Below are 19,536 nucleotides of genomic sequence, written 5' to 3' on the forward strand. Positions count from 1 at the left end.
GAGGGTGTCAAGAGTATAGGGGAAACCTTACAATGGTGTACCATCCGGAAAGAGCTTGACAATATCAGCGGAGGCAATTTACTCCCAGATTTAATGGAAACGCAAGAAGCTGGGCCCAGGTTACCTCCGGTCTGTGGAATTGATCTTTCTTCCAAGTGCCCTGTTACATCTACTCATGCCCTGGCCACATATAAGTTTATTTTCTCTCCTGGAATTCCAGGGGGAAGTACTCATCTTTTCACTAACACTGATACAGTATGTATGATTAGTGTTTCTCATGGTTTCTTCTTGCAGGAAACCTGGTTGCTCTCTCCACCTGTAGTTGATGGATTTGTTATTCATTCTCAAAACGCTAAATCCAGTTCAGGAGGGAGGGCCTCAGGGGGCCTTCTTATTGGGACAAGAGCTTCTTTTGGCTTTAGGAGCAAGGTTATTGCGGATACGCCTTTTGGTATTTTGGCTTTGGTTGTCACTTCCCTTGATGGTCTGGTTAATATTCTTCTGATTAATATATATTGGCATAAGGGCATTGCTGTACTTGACTCATTATTGGAATGTCTTACGGATATGGTAATTACATGGAGATCTTCATATCCGAGGGGGAAGTTGATCTTGGCTGGTGATCTTAATTCGGACTGCTCCATTCCATCCGATGCCAAATATGATGATTTGGCATTGGCTTGGGAGGAGGATAATCGACGAGGACAGAAATTTGATTGGGGTAAACTCTGGAACCTAGCTCTGGACTCGGTTGGGCTAACTTGCCTTAACGGCTTCTATGATGCTACTCTTCCATCACACCCTACCTGGCATAGAGGTCTCTCAACGTCTACTATAGACTATGTTTATGTAGACCATTCCCTGTCTTCTCTTTCCCCTGTGGTTGAGGTTTCTTTTAACCCATGGAGTGAGCATGGGTCTTTGGTGGTTATCTTTCAATCTCCTTTCCCCATGAAATTGTTGCCCACTGGGGGTCCTTGCCATCTTAAAACAGTGGGACAAGGAACAGGGATACGCTGGTCACCTGCCAATATTAATCTCCTCAATTGTAAATTGATCTTTTCGTTTAACCATACTTCTCTTTCATGGAAATTGGCAGTATTTAACACATTACACTTTAACAGCTTTCTTAGTGCTCTCCACAGTAGTATTTCTGGCTCTCTTAGGAAGGGATTCCCTAAAAAATCCGATTCCCATAGGTTTGATCAGGAGTTGGCCAATGAAAAGGCATATACTCGGAAACTTAGAGAGGGTAAAGTACTCAACATTGACTGGGATAAAAAAAAAAAACAAAATTAAAACTATCCGCCAAAAATATAAAGATTATTGCAAATTAAGAAAAGCAAGTTTGCTACAAAATGATGCAGAGTCTAGGCTTAGAGTACTTGCTAAGAGATCTTGAGGCCTTTTGGGTCATTTTTTCTAGCCAAAACGATGTGATGGTGGCTGACCAGCTGAATCCCATTCCAGAGGTTCAATGGGTAGAACATTACACTGAACTCTATGGTACGGGGGGGAGGGGGGGCTAGAACCTTGTACAACGGGACAGAATGATCTACATGATACTTGGGTCCCCCTCATTGATTATGAGATAATTGTTCGCCTCATTGCTAGAGCTAAGAATTCAAGGGCCCCTGAGCCCAAGGGTTTAGCAAATAATAAGTTTAAAGCGGAACCGGAAATTTGGCCAAAACTACTAAGTTTGTTATTCCAAGATATCTTTGAGTCTGGTAATGTCCCAATTAGTTGGCAGACGGCAGACCAATCTCTCTTATTGATGTGGACTGTAAACTCTTTGCCTCTATGCTTCTATGCCATCTGACTATTTGGATTAAGGAAAACCATATTCTCCCAAAGCAACAAACAGGTTTTAGGGCTGGCCATTCTACTAACCTTAATGGTCTTATTCTAACTGTCCTCCAAAGCTCAACCTGGGGAAAATATGGTGCTTTTGTATGTTGCCTCAATTGATCTGTCAAATGCTTTTGACCTGGTAATCAGGTCAAGGATTTGGGGAAAGCTGTCAGGGGATCCCCCCAGGTCTTCTCTCCTTAATAATGGCACTGTATGAGAACTTCGGGGTCCATATCAGGATTGATCTTGAAGGAACACTCTAGAAGGATTAGGACTCGTATTGGGGTTAGACAGGGCTGTTCATTAGCCCCATACCTCTTTATCCTCTAGCTTGCAGATGTTGAGGAATTTCTGGGAAATTCAGGCATGGTGAATGCTAAATTGGGGAATCTCAGGCTTTCATGGTTGGCATATGCTGACGATTTCCTTCTCTTTGACCATACTAAAGTCGGCCTACAGAGGCTCATCTGCAAATTTGAAGAATATGCCATTCTTAACGGGCTAAAAATCAACCCGTCTAAAACCTGTACAATGGTCTTCTCAAGGGGTAGAGAGGGGAACAAAAAAACAAATTGGAAAATTGGCGGGGAAAACATAATTAGAGCACAAAAAATTGTCTATTTGGGATTCCTTATTCTGACCCAACCCTCGGCCATTGAATTAAGACGTTCCCTTAGACATAAAATGCTCCCGCTTATTTCACAATCAATTAAGCTTGATAAAAAGTATGGTATGTTCTCATTTAAGCCTATTGTCGATTTCTTCAAGGGTAAGGTGACTCCAAAGCTAATATATGGAATGGAATTGCACTATCTACCCCTTCTGACTTTCTGGGATACCATTGAAGGTATTTATTGGAGGGAAATCATGAAATTGCCTAACTGTGTTCAATAGTGGCCATAAGATATGAATTGGGCTTGGTGTCTCTACGAGCTAGAATTCTTTGGAGAGTCCTAACCCTTTTCTCTGCCTTGCTCTCTCCCAAACAGGATACCCTCTATGTTGATGTGGGTAAAACTCTTTTCAAAGGGACCCTTAGATCGCAACCTATATCTTTCTAGTTTTTGTGACCTCTGTGATGGGACGCCATCAGATATGGATACCCTGCTAACTAATCCTAATAAAGTTAAGGAATCCCTTTTTAGTGTTGATTGGAGTCACACACTTGAAAAATTGCATCTTTACCCCTCTCTTAACTATCTACAATTTGACCATAAGAAGAGAGGCTGCTTGTCTTTTATATTGACTCAATTCCCTAACCGTCACTCTCGCCTACTTCTTCTTAAGCTTAAATGGAATCTCCTCCATACTAGGGAAGTTCTTCATAGAAGGAGATTTAGATCTTTCATGCTGGTTCTGTCATACTCCTGGGGTAATTGAATCTATTCAACATCTTTTTTTTTTAGACTGTACAGCTTTGAAATGTCCTAGGGATCTCTATCTAGCAAGATTCAATACCCTGGGTATTTTGGGGGCAGAAAATCTTATCTGGTCTCGGTGTCTTGCCATCTCCAATATTAAAGATGGTCTTGCTGTAGCTGGATTTATTAAATTTTTAGATCTGTCTGCGCCTTCCCTTTGATTAAATTGTATGATAATCTGTATGATGAACTTTTGTAACTTTACTGTTATTTCTTTAAGATCTGATGCTATGCAAAGGGAAGCTGCCTTTTTTTTCTTCGCATTTTTTAACTTGCACTGAATTCTTATATCTAAAACTGATTTGTAATGTGTTTCTCATCTTTCAAAAGGGATAATTGGGTCTTTAAATATCTTATTAATATGAAATTGTGTTTTCTAATTAATGTATTTGTAAAGGTTTCTTCTGTAAACCATATACAATAAAAAAAAAATCTATCCGAAGAGACTGACCGACATTCTAGCTCGTACCAAGACTTGGTTCAATACCAGCTCAGTCAATGCTTTTGACTTCCTCCTCCCAGACAGCTTCAAGATCATATCCAAGCCTTGACCTCACCGCACTGGCAGGGGGGTGGGAGGGGTTACCCTAATCTTCCCTGTGTGGGTTCCTGCTTCCATCTTCCCTACCCAGACCTACTCCTCTTTTGAAAGCCTGATTTGCAAGTTGGTCACCTCTCCCACCTCCACTCTGACTATTGCTATCATCTTCCGGCCTCCAGACACCACCTCTCTTTTCCTCTCTGAATGGGCCGACTTCTGCTCTTCTTTACTTTCCTCCAGCTCTAACCTTCTCCTCCTGGGTGACTTCAACATTCAACTGGACTCGCATGGCTCTGCATCCACTCCATTCACGAACCTCTGATCCTCGCTTTCTCTCATTCTCCTTTCAGGGCCAGCCCACACAGCTGGACACACCCTGGATGCCCTCATACACCAACTACTCTCCCGCCCCTCCCCTAGTCAACCCTCTCTCCTGGTCAGACCACTCTCTCCTCCCATCTGGGGATCACTGGCCCCCTGACCACCCCCCCCTCCCCAAAAGTCGCACCGGCTCCTTCACCAACACCCGCCTAATGAAACGAGTGACTGTGGCTGCCAAACCCCCCACTTCTGACTCTACCTCTGACTCTGCCCTCAGCAACCTCCATCTTTCCATCACTAACACTCTTGACATTCTTGCCCCAGTCATGAGGATCAGTCGGAAACCTGTCTCAAAGCGTAACACTTGGTATGCCACTGAACTTACAGCCCAGAAACGAAAGTGCAGGGAAGCAGAAATGAAGTGGCAAGTCACAGGCTCATCCTCTGACAAACTGGCCAACCGCCTGCTCCAAAAGGCAATAAAGACTCCCCATCAGTGCAAAAAGAGCCCACATTCAGGCACGAGTCTCCGGCGCATTGAATAACACGGTTGAACTTTTCAAAATCTGCAGGGAACTAGCCAACCCCTCTGCAGTCTCCTCCTCCCCTTCTCCCCCCCAGGCCCTCTGCAACGCACTGGCCTCACACTTTGCCACCAAAACCCAGGATATTCTGACCACCCTTTCTACACTCCCTCCCAACTCATCCCACTCTCCCCCACTAAACGCCCTCCCTTCTCCTTCCCCCTTCTCTCCTGAAGAAATTACCAGAGTTGTCTGCGCCATGAAGGTCTCTTCTAAACAGGTCGCCCCTTGATCATCCAGGACCATCAAGGATAACATTGGCTCACTTGCCCCTGCTCTCGCTGATTTCTGCAATCACTCCTTTATCACTGGATCTTCCCCTCCTCCGCTAAGCACTCCCTGTGCGCCCACTTCTGAAAAAAACATACTCTGACCCATAACTGCCCTGCCAGCCATCGCCCCCATCTCCATCACCCCCTTCCTGTGGAACCTACTTGAGAAGCTGTTTTAGGTAAGAATTGATGCAGTCACACGGTGTGAGACTACACAAACCTTATCTGCTTATTATTCCATAACTCACCTTTTGGTATAGGTACTACACAAGTTGGTAGTGTGACTGAGCAGCCAGTCCTATCTCAAGAGGGGTAAATGTGAGCTGTAGAGCTGTACAAAGGAAATCCGCCAAGTAACACTAATACTCAAGGTTTCTGTTATAGTAAGTTAATTAACATCAATGTTTAAATAAGCATTCTTTAAAAAGGCAATTTGCTGTAAAAAACATACTTTAAAATTACCTTCCGGTAGATTCCAAGATGGCCGCCGGGATGAGGAGTCACAGCTAATCCGCGATCCACCCGGCCCGCCAAAAAACAGCACGACCGAAGCCGTGACCGACCGTCGCTCACCCCCCCCCCCCCCCGACTGCTAGAGCCCCCCCCCGCATCCTCCCCCCCACCGGCGAGGAATCGGCGCCGCGGATGAACACGGGCGAGCTCCGGGGAGAGAGCAGACCGGCCCCTCACCCATCGGTGCCGAAGGAGACGCTCCAGCGCCATAGAGGACCACGCAGCCGGGAGGCGACGGCTGGTGTGGGACCCGGATCGAGGGCAGGGCGGAACCCCGAGGGAAGGAGCCAACGCCGAGGAGCGCCGAACGGGAAGGAGACACAGCGACAGCTGCGGCGCCGGAGAGGAGCCGCAACGCAGGGAGTGAGCAGCGCGAACAGGGCGGACCGCTGGTGAGAAGCGGGGGCCGCCCTGAAACATAGCGCGGAAGAAGAAAGGTGAGCCAACAAGGGGGGGGGGGGGGGGGAGAAAACCACCTGCCCGCTTATCTACACCCCGGAGGGGGGGGGGGGACTCAGGAAAAGGGAAAAAAAAAAAAAAAGCGGGAAGCAGGCCGATGAGATTTATATAACAAGATATTCCCTGCTACACAAGAGGCCCCCGGCATCAAATGGATCGGGGATCCCCCCAGGCCTGAAGGAATCCTCTGCGCAGAACCCCCCCCCACGTGGGCCGGAGTATCCTCTTCCCCCACTAAATAGGGGGCGAAGAGCGGGGGGACACCAAAGTAAGGGGAAGCAGTCCCTGCCTCAAACAGACAGACATCGAGATCCGACGGGGGCAGGAGAGGATACGCAGACTACTAATCTGCCTAAATTGAGAACCCCCCCGCCCACTGAGACATCTTAGAGGATAGGATCGGGAGAAGGGCCATCCGGAGGGCTACAAGAAGGCACAGTAGCCCGATAGGCATTCAAACGGATCACGCCACCATGTCAAGAGCAAAAGGAAAGGGGAACCCTATCCAACAGATATCCCAATCTGCGAAGCAAGGCGCAGATATTCTGCAAATGTGGTCAACGGAGCGATCATCGCAACCGAGGGGGAGAACCCAGGGAGAATCCATGGGGGAGTCACAGTCACCATCCCAACAGCTGCAACCACTGACCAGGGAAGATCTGCAAACCTGGTTCATGGACTTGCAAGAAAAATTCATGTCCACAGTCCAAGAACAATTTACAACTATGAAAAACGAAATGAAACAAGTGGTTCAAGACATTAGAACCGATATTAACAACCTAGAAGAAAGAACGGACATAGTGGAAAAAACGGTGCAGGGACTAGAAGAAGACACGAGACAAGCAAGCGAAACGCAAGTACACTTGGTGTCACTTACGCACAACTTAGAACTTCAATGTGAGGACTTGGAGAACCGCTCTAGACGCTCCAACATCCGCATCAAGAACATGGCGGAAACAGTACTAGACAAAGATCTGAAAGAGGCGGTAAAGGAGGTGTTTAGAGACATTTCGGGGTCCCAAGACACTGATGAAATCGGAATCGATAGAATCCACAGAGTAGGACCAAAAAGATCAGGGGCCCCAGGGGAAAGACCACGCGATGTCCTAGCGGCTCTCTCCTCCTACCCACAGAAAGAACAGATCCTCAGGAGAGCCAGAGAACTGGAACACATTAAAATGAACGGTCAAAACATCCAATTATACCAAGACCTCGCTCTGATAACCCTCCAAAAAAGGAGAGCAATGGCCCCACTGGTGAAAGTTCTGATAGAAAAGCAAATCCGCTATAAATGGACCTTCCCATTTGGGCTGCTATTTACGTGGGAAGGGAAACAGAAGAGTAACCACGGTGGAGGAAGGTATGAGCACATTGGGTCTACAGGAAGAGGAGGGGGAACAGGGGGAGTCCTCGAACAGGAGGGATCGAATGAGAAGACCAATGGGTTGGGAAACAATTACGCAAAAGAATACTAATACAGGGAGGGAATCCCGGAGAAAAGTCACATGAAGAATCCAGGAACATGCAACCAAGGGCTACGAACAAGGAACAGCAATTATGGAATCAATGTCGGGGTGAGGGAGGAGAACGGAACAGACAACACGCAGATGGCGGTCGGGGGAAGAACCGACGGCTTGGAACTAGGCAAAGACCAATGGATCTTTGGGGTTTAGGACTCCCCATATCATACCCCCCCGAGGGTAAGGAGGGCAGGGAGCGATGGGCGCAACGCTCTAGCGTCAATAGGAACCCTCACCCAACTCGGGGGACAGTTTGGTTGGTTTAAAGTTCAATGTTGGGGGGGGGGGGGGGGGCGGGGAAGTTCAAGGGCGGGGACGGGATCGGAGGAATGAAAGAAATTAAACAAGAATAGAAGGGGACCCGAGGCGAGGACAAACAAATATGACACAATGGGGATGTTACGCATAGTGACATACAATATAAGGGGCATGAATCACCCAACAAAAAGGGCTAAACTGGAAAAGCAGTTTAAAAGGGAGAAGGCGGACATACTACTTCTCCAGGAGACCCATATCAGAACGAGGGATAAGCAGAAAATGCGGATAAAAGGCTACAAAATATGGGCTCAGGCAACGACAACGGAGAAAAAAGCAGGGGCACTGATTGCAGTAAGAGAAGGAATGGACACTAAACTACTAGATACAAGCATGGATAAAGAAGGGAGGTTTGCCTTCGTCAATGTAGTAATTGAAGGTCTTCACATTACACTCGCCTCAATATATGCGCCCAATCAAGGACAGGACGGCTTTCTTAGGGATGTTCTATCGAAACTGGAAAACTATGCTAAAGGGGAAGTGATCATGGGGGGAGATTTCAATATGGCATGGAATCCACATATAGATAGGAGTACGGGGAACGCGCATGGCCAAGGGGCACCATCAAAACGTCTGAGACAGCAAATGGATCAAATGGCCCTGAATGATGTTTGGAGGGAACTGAAGGGTGAACAGAGGGGGTACACCTACTTCTCACATGTCCACAACAGCATGTCAAGAATGGACTACAACTGAGTCTCAGTGGGACTACTGGGAAAAATCCAGGGGCTGGATAAGGGCACAATAGCCCTCCCGGACCATGCCCCGCTATGGCTGGAGGTGACTCTCCCAGGGAGGAAGAATGAGCTATTGAGGTGGAAACTACCGCAGGAGCTGATCCAGGACCCAATCACAGGGGAGTCCATAAGGGAAATCATAGAGGAATACTTTATACAAAGTGACACTGGGGAGGTAGCGCTGCAAGCAGTCTGGGATGCGTTTAAAGCAGTGTTGAGGGGGAAAATTATTGCGTTGAAAATCACAAGAGACAAACAAAGGTTTCGGTGGGAAAAAGAGCTGGAAAAAACAATCGAAGATATCCAAGAGAAACTTCTGACACACCCCACAAAGGCTTTAAAAAAATCACTGAAACATACACAGGGCCAACTAGAGATGCTCCGCACGAAGGGCGCAGAGAAGAACCTACTCTATCTGAAGCAAAGATATTATATTAGAGCAAACAAAGCAGACCGGCTCCTGGCGAGACAACTGAGGGATAAACAGAAGGAAACAACGATTAAAGCCATATATGACACCAATGGAGACCCCCCAAACATGCACACAAGACATGGGGGAATCATTGAGGCACTACTACCAAACTCTCTACTCCACTGAATTCCCTGACACAAACGCCCAAGATTCATACTTAGAAGCCATAAACCTCCCGAAAATATCAGAAGAGGACAAGCAGTCACTAGAGACACCTATCAGTGAGGAGGAAGTCAGAAAAACCATAAAAGGACTCCCAAGTAACAAAGCCCCAGGCCCAGATGGGTTTACGGCCCCATTCTATAAAAAATATGCAGACATATTGACCCCGATCCTAACGAGGCTCCTAAACTCCTTTAAGGACAGCGGTAATCTGACCCCCACTATGAATGAAGCGAAGGTACTGCTATTTCACAAACAAGGTAAAGATCCTAAAAACCCAGCATCATATAGGCCAATCTCCCTAATTAATCTAGATGCAAAAATCTATACGAAGATCCTAGCAACGAGCCTATACCCGCTTCTCCCTAAACTGATAAGTGAAGATCAATCAGGCTTTATTCCGGGCAGACAAACTCATGACAACACAAGGAGGCTAGCCCATTTAGTGGAAAAAATAGGTATAAATCACACCCCAGCGATATTGCTGTCGGTAGACGCCAAAAAGGCTTTTGATAGGGTGGAGTGGTCAATTCTGTTCAAAATATTGGAGCGCATGGGGTTTGGGGAACAGTATATTGCGAGCATCAGAGCGAACTACAATTCCCCATCCAGTAGAATAGTCATTAATGGCGAGGTTACGAACACGTTGAGGATAACGAGAGGAACGAAGCAGGGATGCCCCCTTTCACCTCTGCTGTACGCTCTGTTTTTAGAACCCCTCCTAATTAAAATACGGGAATCAGTGCACATAAAAGGGATAGAAATGGCAGGTCAACAACACAAAGTGATCGCATACGTGGACGACATGTTAATAACCCTACAGGACCCAGAATCCACGTTATCAGCTGCAGTGAGAGAACTAGAAAATTATGGGGCCATTTCGGGCCTAAAAATAAATAGAAAAAAAATCAGAGATACTAATCCTGGCAGGGGACAGAGCGAATATAGAGAGGGAAGCAAAATTTCTGGACCTTAAGATTGTACTGAAAGGTATAAAATATCTGGGGATAATTGTACCTCAAAAAATAGAGCAATTCTATGGGGAAAACTACCCACCGCTTCTCAAACATCCGAAAGGAGCTAGGCAGATGGAACCCACTACAGATTTCCTGGTGGGGTAGAATACAAGCCGTCAAGATGACCGTCCTCCCAAGGGTACTGTATTATTTTCAGGCTCTCCCGGTGGGTGTCCCAGACTCGTTCTTTAAATCATTAACAAAACTGGTTTTGTCCTTTGTATGGAAGGGGAAAATGCCTAGAACAGCCAGGATGGTCCTTACTGCCCCAACCAGTGAAGGAGGGTTGGCACTCCCCCATTTCAAAAAATTCTATCAGGCAGCACAGCTGAGAGTCCTGAGGGAGTGGGTGGGGGAGAACCCACAGCAGATATGGGTCAAACAAGACAGAGCAGTCGCGAGGACCCCACTGGTAGAACTCCTCTGGAAACAGAGGCAGCACAGACATGTGAACCTAGGAATAAGTGAAATTATGAAATCCACGCTAGAAGCATGGGATGCCCAAACAAAAAAAGGCATAATGTCCACAGCAATAGGACCCTTTACACCCATCTGTAGAAATCCACTATTTCCACCAGGGATGGAACAAGGGGCATACAATAGTTGGGAGAAGGTGGGTATCACTAAAATTGGGGAGATGTTCGCAGATAAAGAAATCATATCCCTTGAATCTTGCTTTACTGGCAAGAATATACCCAGAAGGGACAGATAGATATGAGCAGCTAAAACATTGGCTGAACTCCCAGATGATCACAGAGGCAGCAACCAGGGATCTCACAGGGTTCGAGACACATCATCTCCAACACAGGGGAAAAAAGTGGGTTTCAACTCTATACAAATACATAAACTCACAGGGGGAAAACATCAAATGGGCATACAGAATAAAAATGGGGCAGAACACTGGGGAATGAACCATCGGACAGTCAATGGGCAGACCTATGGAAACAGATCCCCATAATGACCAGATCGGCACAAACCAGGGAGATGTGGGTCAAGATCATGACACAGTGGCATTATACCCCAGAGAAGCTCCACTCGATGTACCCAAACACACCTAACCTACACACCTAACCTATGCTGGAGAGGATGCGATGAAGTGGGAACGTGGAGACACATACGGTGGGACTGTAGGGGTATACAACCATTCTGGGAAGAAGTGAAAAACGAAATGGGCAAAATTTTCCCAGATGTGGGGTTGATGGGGGAGGAGGTGTGGCTCTGCGGAATCAGAGATGACACAGCAAGACAATATCGCACATCACAATGGAGAAGCTTTACGGGACTACTAATAGCAGCATGGACCACCATAGCACAAAATTGGAAAAATAGGAATACCCCAATGACGTTTACTTGGCTACAATAACAATGGAGAAAATCACCCACAAAATCCAAGGAACTGGAGACAAGTTTGCAAAAGAGTGGGAAGGGACCCTACAATATCTCCAGTCAGACTTTATGGAACAATGGTGCCCCCACAACATTAAAGTTTCAGATATTTTCAACGCATAATGGGAACCCGGGACAATATGACTTCATCCGATCCAAGGGGAGGGAAGGAGGAGGGGGAAGGGATGTTTTAAGTTGCAATGTTTATCTCTTTTGTGTTATTTATGTAAAATCAATAAACAGTTTTAAATAAAAAAAAAATAAAAAAAAATTACCTTCCAGAATCAAAACAAGTTCGTGGATAATCTTGGGATATGCTTCTTACAATTCCTACACCCGGAGGGGATTTCAATCACAAGGACAGTAATGGCATTTATATAGTGTACTTTGCAGATTGAGGTTGCAGAAAGGAAAGGTTAGGGAAGGACAAAGGTTAGACGGTTTCTCAGTATATGTGAGGACAACTAAATCTTCCAATGATATCTAGAGAAGCCTTTCCCCAGCAGTAACAGTATAAAAGCTACCACCTATGTGGGACAAACAGTATCAAAGGAAATGGATTTTAAAAGAGTCTTCAGGGAGCCAGGACAGCCAAAGTCATTTGGGACACAGTCTATGTATCTGATGCACTTCTTAGATCAAAGTCTTGCAAAGTTAGAGTCTTTAGTAAAATCACTTGCAGGGTAACACGCTGTTAAGCCTGTGAGAAAAAGTTTTACATGAACTCTAAATAAGGTAAACCAATGCAATTCCAAAATGGGAAGAGCATGGCTAAAAGTCAATAAGATACGTATCCAAAGCCTAAATAGTACCTCAGGTTTGAAGAAGAGTGGTCCAGCTGTATTCTGTCTTGCTACAGTGGTGCAGACCCTTGTCCCTGAGCCTCAGTCCTAGGGACAAGAGGTAGGATGTCTGAAGGGCTCCTGCGGTGGTACTTGGGAGGTCGACTGCAGCTACGGGCTCTTTTCAGTTTCAAACGGCACTTCGCGGTTTCATCGCTTAGCAAACAGCCCCGTTGCAGATCTTGGACAGCGGGTGGATTCTTTGCTCTCTCGTTCCTGCACTCCGGTGAGGGGACTCTGGAGCTGGAGGTCCTGCTTCTGCATGGTCCTTAGGAGTCTCCTGAGCTTCTAGCCAGATTCATTCGGTGGCAGACGCTACACTTGACTACGGACACTCAACCCCTGGCATTGGACTTTCAAAGCAATCGAGAGGCACAGCAAGTCGGGATGGTGGTCCAGTGGAGATAGTCTCGGGGTTAGTTGGTCCCACTAACCCAAGGGGCGAAGTCGTTCCGTCCGTAGCTTCTCTGTTGAGGTGAAAAAGAAGTTGAGCACAGCAGCAGGGCTTCACCGAGCAATTCAAAGATCCAGGAGGTTGCAGCAACCTACGTTCACAGTTTCTTCGTCAGGTGTTACTCCCAGTGGTCGACTTTGCCTGTAGTCCCAAAGCCCACGCCTTTTAAGCAGGTTTCTTCCATTCATGCACAGCCTAGGCTGTCAATCACACAGCAGAGAGGCTGTCCTAAAAGGACAACAAGCCAGACAATCAGGACAGGGGAGTTTTGGGACCCTCCCTCACATCCTGTCCTTCCAGACACACTCGAGCCAGGGGGAGGCTTCAAGGGCTGAAGCCTGCCAGAGGCAAGACAAACAAAGGGCTCAAACCTGTGTCAACGCACAGAGTAAAACCCAAGAAAGACTTCACAAACTGAAAATGGGGAAAAAAAGGACAGGTGCCATTTTGACAAAATGGTCACCCATGGGTGCTGTACTGCAGCTGAGGGTTCAGCCTGCGGTAGAAAAGCACAATGGTAGGCAAATTAAACCACTGCCGCCAGCCATTTAAAGTAGTGAGGGTAACAAAAATGTTTCATGTGAAGGTTGGATAAGGGGCTACTAAGTAACCCCCCAGCACTCCACATATGATGGAGCATGCAGGATCTACAAAGAGAAAAGGTAAGTAAAGCCAATTTCACTTTACTATTCTTGGGAACTGTAGTTCAAGCAAGAAAGGGTGATTAAACCTTAAGAGAAATCTAAAGGTTTTATCAGTGACACTGCATTGAAGGTGAGGTGTGTCACCATACAAAATGCAGAGGACTATGGAGTTTGACAGACTGCAAAAACAGTGAAAACACACAATCCAAATCAGGTAAAAAGCACAGAGTGAGAAAAAGGTCCCACTCACTCAGGAGTTAAAATTAAGAAGTCCTAAATCCAGCAAAAGAGCTGGGGGTCTCTAAGGTGGGGGGGAATTTAGCATTAAAATGAACTCTCCATAACAAGCTGGCTTTGCCCCAACCTAACTTACACTGAACTTGTTGGATGCCTCCACGACCATCAATCTGGACTCCGAGCATCCAGAGGTACGGAAACTGTTCTTCTGAACACCTGTGAAAAACTGCTCACATCTCTTGACTCCCCAGCTGTGCTTATCCTTCTCGATCTCTCCTCTGCATTTACCACAGTTAACCATTGCATCCTCATGCAAAGGCTCCACGATACACTTGGTATATCAGAACGGGCATTGGATTGGCGATCCTCTTTCCTCACTAACCGCTCTTCCCAAGTCATCCTGGGCCCCTTCACCTCTCCTTCCATCTCCACCTGTGGTGTCCCTCAGGGCTCCATGCTCTCCCCCTGGCTCTTCAACATCTACCTTGCTCTGCTTACATGCCTCATCTCCTCTTTCACCTCCAACTTCCAGTGTTGGGCAGACACACAGCTCTTCTTCAGACTCCCTGCTGACCCTCTTGCACCCTCCATTATCTCTGACTGCCTATCTGCCATCCAGTCCTGGTGTGCCGCCAATGATCTCTGCCTCAACGCTTGTAAAAGTGAGATCCTTCCCATTGGAACCCCTGCTCCCTCCTTCCCTTCACTCTGGCCTTCTTCCTTGGGCTCCCCCCCCTGCGCCTTCAACTGAAGCCAGAAACCTCTGAGTCACCTTCGACTCCTCCCTTTCCTTCCTTCCTCCCTCCCTCCCTCCCTCATACCCATGACATTGCCAAGAAGTCCATCAGCTCTTCCTCCTCAACGGAATTCTATCTATTGTCACTTCCCCTCAGAGGCTCAATGTGACTAAAGCCCTTGCTCTCTCTAGAGCAGACTACTTAACAGCCTCCTCCTGAACCTTCCTTCTTTCACTCTGCGACCCCTGCAGCTTATCCAGAAAAGGGCAGCAGGACTTATCCTTGGCCTTAAGCCCAGGTACTGCATCTCTACTGCAATAACAAGTCTTCACTGGCTCCCGGTTGCTGCACGGGTAACTTTATCTTTCTCTAAATACTCTGCCCATAGACCACTTTGCTCCTCTGGCACCAACTCCTTGTGTGTCAATCATTTTGCTAAGCAGAGGGCGGGGGGGTGGGGGGGTCACTCACTTTCCTCTGGTGGGCTTCCTTCTTTGAAATAGCCTCCCCCTTCCTCTGCACCTTGAGCACAATCTTCTCAAATTCCGGAAGCTAATTTCCTCTTTTCCTCCTCCTCCCGCCCCACCCCCTTTTCTCCTCTGCCAATCTCACAGTTGCTGAATCGGTGTCCTTGTCCCTTATGCACCGTCGGGGCCTTGACCTCCCACACCAATTCTTCCCAGCTCCTGTCTTTCCACAACACTTTGCAACTGAATACCCTCCGCCCTGGAGACTCACACTTACACTCACACTTACACCTCTTGCAGCCCAGTCCGTATAGCTCAAGCACTCGTCCATGGCCCACCCAGAGGCTCAGACTCCCCAGCACTTACCCCCTCTTACTTTCAACACTTGCACTTTCTGAATTCTCACAAGGCATAGTAGGTTTGTCCCCCCCTCCCTCTTCCCCCTCTGCTCCGAAATATTGTGTTGTAATTGTACTTACCACCCTCCCTCCCTACCTGCCTGCCTGCCCTGTGGGTGCTTTGAAACAGTACACCCTTTTTGTAGAAGCGCCTAACAAGCAAACAAATAAATAGCTTCCAAACTTCCACCAGAAGATAATTACAAGAGAGAAGTTACCTGAAAATCAAAGGTTTCATCACAGTTGAAAACTAAAACAAATCGCCCAAGCTGATGTCCAAGAGCCTTCACAGATTCAGTTTTCCCAGTACCAGCAGGACCTATTTTGGAAAACAAAATAGTTTCAACGGTTAGGATTTAGGAATTGACAAAGACTTTCAATATTGAAATTACAAAGAGTTGTGAAGGTTTTACAGAAGTCGGGTTGAAGACACAGTATCACCCGGCACTGGTTCAATGAAATAATAACTCTTTGTATGATTTATACAGATTTTCCAAAGTATTGGAGCAGTCTTGTCCCTTTATATTTGTTGGTCATTTATTAATACACTCAGCAGACACGTGTTTCGACCCAACATGGGTCTTTTTCAAGGCTGTGGTGACAGAACAAGGTGTGATGCATATGCAGTTTAGGGAAATAAACACCCAGGAGGTGACCAGTGCAGTGTTTTGGACAGTGACCTTATATAGTTTGGGTGAGAATAAAACATTGTTGCGTCGTTGGTGAGATTTCAATAGGCACATTTACAGCTATGGTGTACAAGGATGTGTGTATACAGAGTGGTGTGAACCAGGTGTACATTGGTTGTGAGTGATACAAATGTAGTGATTGTGAATTGTTACAGTTCGGTAGGCATATAGCATGGATGATTACATATGGATTGCATTGAAACCGGTTTTAAACATTGTATCGTAGCACCAAGTTAGATGAATTTGGACTTCTTTAGCAGTAATGTGCTGTTCTTCTATATCTAGCTGTTTCATCAGTTCAAGTTTGGAGATGTTGCTAGTGTTGTCATTCTCATCTGGGGTTAGGAGAAGATGGGTGTGATTTAATTCCTCGATGGTGGTTTCACTCACTGGAGGTTTGGCACTAGAAGGTTGTTTCAATTGACGGGTATACTTGAAAAGCTCCACATGGGCGTCCATATAGTTCAGCGTGCTGGTGGGTGCAAAGGAAAGCCCTTTGTTGAGCATGCTTTTCAGCTGTCCAGCTTTATTAACAAATTGATAAGCTCTTCCCTCCATTTACATTTTGTGAACATTAGGTTGCCTCCACCAGGGAGTTAGGGAGAAGTCTCATTTCTGTACGAATTCCTTTCAACCTTAGAGCTCTTTCTGGACTTTAGGAATTTTTATCCTGGAGTGTGTGAAACCTTTTTCTCACTCCCTCATGTATTTTTGATCTGATTTGGATTCTGTATTCTTTGTTTTTAAAGTCTGACAAACTCCATAGGCATCTAAATTTGTATGGTGACCCACAGCCCCTTCAGTGTCACAGAGAAGTCATTTGGCTTTCTCCTAAGGTTTAAATGCCTTCTCTTGGGTGAACTACTGTTCCCAAGAGTAAAGTGAAATTTACTTGACTTACCTGTCATTCCGATGTAGGTCCAGTATACCCCATCTTATGGTCAACAACTGGGGGGTTAGTTAGTAGCCATTTTTCCTACTTACTCATGTAAATGATAAGTTACTCACCGTAGTGACTAACGTACTCTTAGTACCTTTCCTCCATACTGCAGGGTCGTCCCTTCGAAGGGACGGGAGACAGAACCTTTTTCACCAGAAAACACCTTCTTCCTGCGTCGACAATAGATTAACATTGCCTAATGACACCAGGTTTATTAGGCCGGAGGATGGTTGGACGTATGGAGGAAAGGTGAGTAACTTATAATTACTCTTACGTTCGGTCCCCATTCCTTCATACTGCATGGGGGATTACAACTGAATGTAACCCCAGGGTGGAGAGGAGAACCTCAATAAGCAACAGGTTCCTAAGAACCGCCTGTCCGAAGGCAGCGTCTGATCTAGAGGCGGCGTCCAAACAGTAGTGCTTGTAAAAAGCCAAAGGGGTGGCCCATGTGGCCACCCTGCTTATGACCTGCCAGGGGACATGCCGCTGGAAAGAGATGGCTGATGCTTTGCCTCTGACCGCGTGGGCGTGCATGTTGGCCGGATGCTGCTTGTGCTGGCCCTCGTACGCTTCCTTGATGGCAGAGACAATCCAGCGGGATATGTAAGCCTTAGAGGCCTGATTGTCTGGTCTTGAGCCTCCGAAAGTGACAAACAGGGCGTCTGATTTGCAGAAGCCCTTGTTCCTGTCCAAGTAGAATTTCAGGGCACACCTGACATCCAGGCAGTGCAGCACTCTCTGTACTTCGTCCTTGGGATTGGGGAAAAACGTAGGAAGGACCATTTCCTCTTTCAAGTGGAAAGCAGACGGAACCTTGGGCAGAAACGCCAGATGCATCCACAAGACTACCTTGTCTTTGTGAAAGGTGGTATATGGCTCTGAGGCGACCAGCGCCTGGGTCTCGCTGACTCCACGAGCCGAGGTAAAGCCGATTAGTAAGACCGTCTTGATGGTGACCAGCCTGATGCCCACGGACGCAATTGACTCGAATAGTATGTGAGCCAGTGCGCCCAAGACTATGTTAAGGTCCCACAGCGGGTGAGGTCTCTTGACGGGCGGGTAGAGCTTAGTGAGAACCGTCAGATGTTTCTTGACGATAGGGTTGGAGGAGAAAATGCCCTCCTCCGTGTTCTTGTAAGCCCCAATGGCTGCAAGGTATGTACGGCAGGTGTCCACCTGCAACCTGAATGAGCGAGGTGCACCAAAAAGGAGAGCACGTCTTCCAAAGTGCACGCCAAGGGGTCGATTCCCTTGGAGTCTGCCCAGTGGCAGAATCTGGTCCATTTGCTTTCTGGTCCATTTGGTAGCTTTGGTCCTGGCGCCTGTTAGGGAGAATTCTCATAAATGTACTAATTCCCTTCACCTTAGAGACCCCCAGCAACTTTGCTGGATTTTGAGGACTTGATTTTTTTTACCTGGAAAGAGTGAGCCTTTTTCCCCACTCTTTCGTGTATTTTGATGTGCGTTTTACTCTTGTGTTCTTTGATTGTGGAGTTTTAAGATAACTCCATAGGCATCTTTTCATGTGTGTTACACAGCACCCTCAGTGCAGTGACACAGGGATGTCTTTTTAGACTTCCCAAAGGTTTAAATACCTTATCTGGGATAAACTACTGTTTCCCAGAGAATGTAAAGTTAAATTGACTTTACTAGTCTTTAAATTCCTAGACCCAGTGCACCCCATCTTCCTATAGAGTGCTGGAGGGGTTACCTAGTATCCCCTGGGTCTAGAAACTCATGTAGCAGTCAAATGTTACCCTTTGCTATTGAAATGGCTGATGGCAGTGGTTTTACAACGAACTACCATGGTTTTTCCCGGCGGCGAACACCGGTAGCTAAAAATCGTGGGAGACATGTTTTTCAAGATGGCGCCTTAAACCCCTTTGTTTAAACAGGTCCTGGGGCTTCTTTTTTCGCCATTTCTTTTTGGAAAGGTCCTTCTAGTGTTTGTCTCTGCGCGCCAAACTAGGATTGGTCCCTTTGTTTCTATGCCTTTGGCGGGAAGACTGTCTCTGGCGTCGGAGTGTCTGTGGTGAGCAGGAAGTGAGGGAGGTGCCCGAAACTCCCTTTGCTTAGTCTCCTAGGAGACCCAAATGCACTCTGGCGTGATTGGCTGGCTGACTATCCGGCAAGGATAGCCACCCTGCTGAGTGAGTGGCAGCTAGGCTGGAATGAAAGGGAGAAAACTGTTTAAAGGGCAAGTCTCTTGGACTGGAAAGCAGAGTCGACCACTGGAACGAAAGAACTGAAGAAGAGCTGGAAGAGGACGGTTGTTGCAACTCCTGGACCGTTGGTTTGCCCGGTGAAGCCCTGCTGCAGGTCCGAATTGCCAAGTTCATCTCGACAGAGACCCTTCAAGGACGACTTCTTCCTTTGAGTTGGTGGGACCAATCAACTCGTAAGCCACCTGGATACCATTCTTGTAGCTGGTTAGGATTAACCAGTGGGAAGGACACCAGCTTGTGTGCTTGATGACAGCTACTCAAACCGGAGATCTTCCATTTTGCCAGCTTGTTTGACTCGTCCCTGTGCAGGAGTCCACCGACGTCCTC

The 19,536-nt window shown here is 46.9% G+C and overlaps 1 protein-coding gene across 1 annotated transcript in view; it reads right to left on the reverse strand.

Annotated features, from left to right (window-relative positions):
• The window catches only part of DYNC1H1 (dynein cytoplasmic 1 heavy chain 1), a 2,031,190-nt gene that overhangs the window by 1,702,230 nt on the left and 309,424 nt on the right, over window positions 1-19,536 (reverse strand). Inside the window, exon 28 of the mRNA XM_069637760.1 lies at window positions 15,571-15,671. Within this exon, the coding sequence (XP_069493861.1) occupies window positions 15,571-15,671 (101 nt within the window). The remainder of the gene's footprint in view (window positions 1-15,570; window positions 15,672-19,536) is intronic.

Source organism: Ambystoma mexicanum, chromosome 14, assembly GCF_040938575.1.
Source record: "Ambystoma mexicanum isolate Mex_15411 chromosome 14, UKY_AmexF1_1, whole genome shotgun sequence".
Classification (NCBI taxonomy): Eukaryota; Metazoa; Chordata; class Amphibia; order Caudata; family Ambystomatidae; genus Ambystoma; species Ambystoma mexicanum.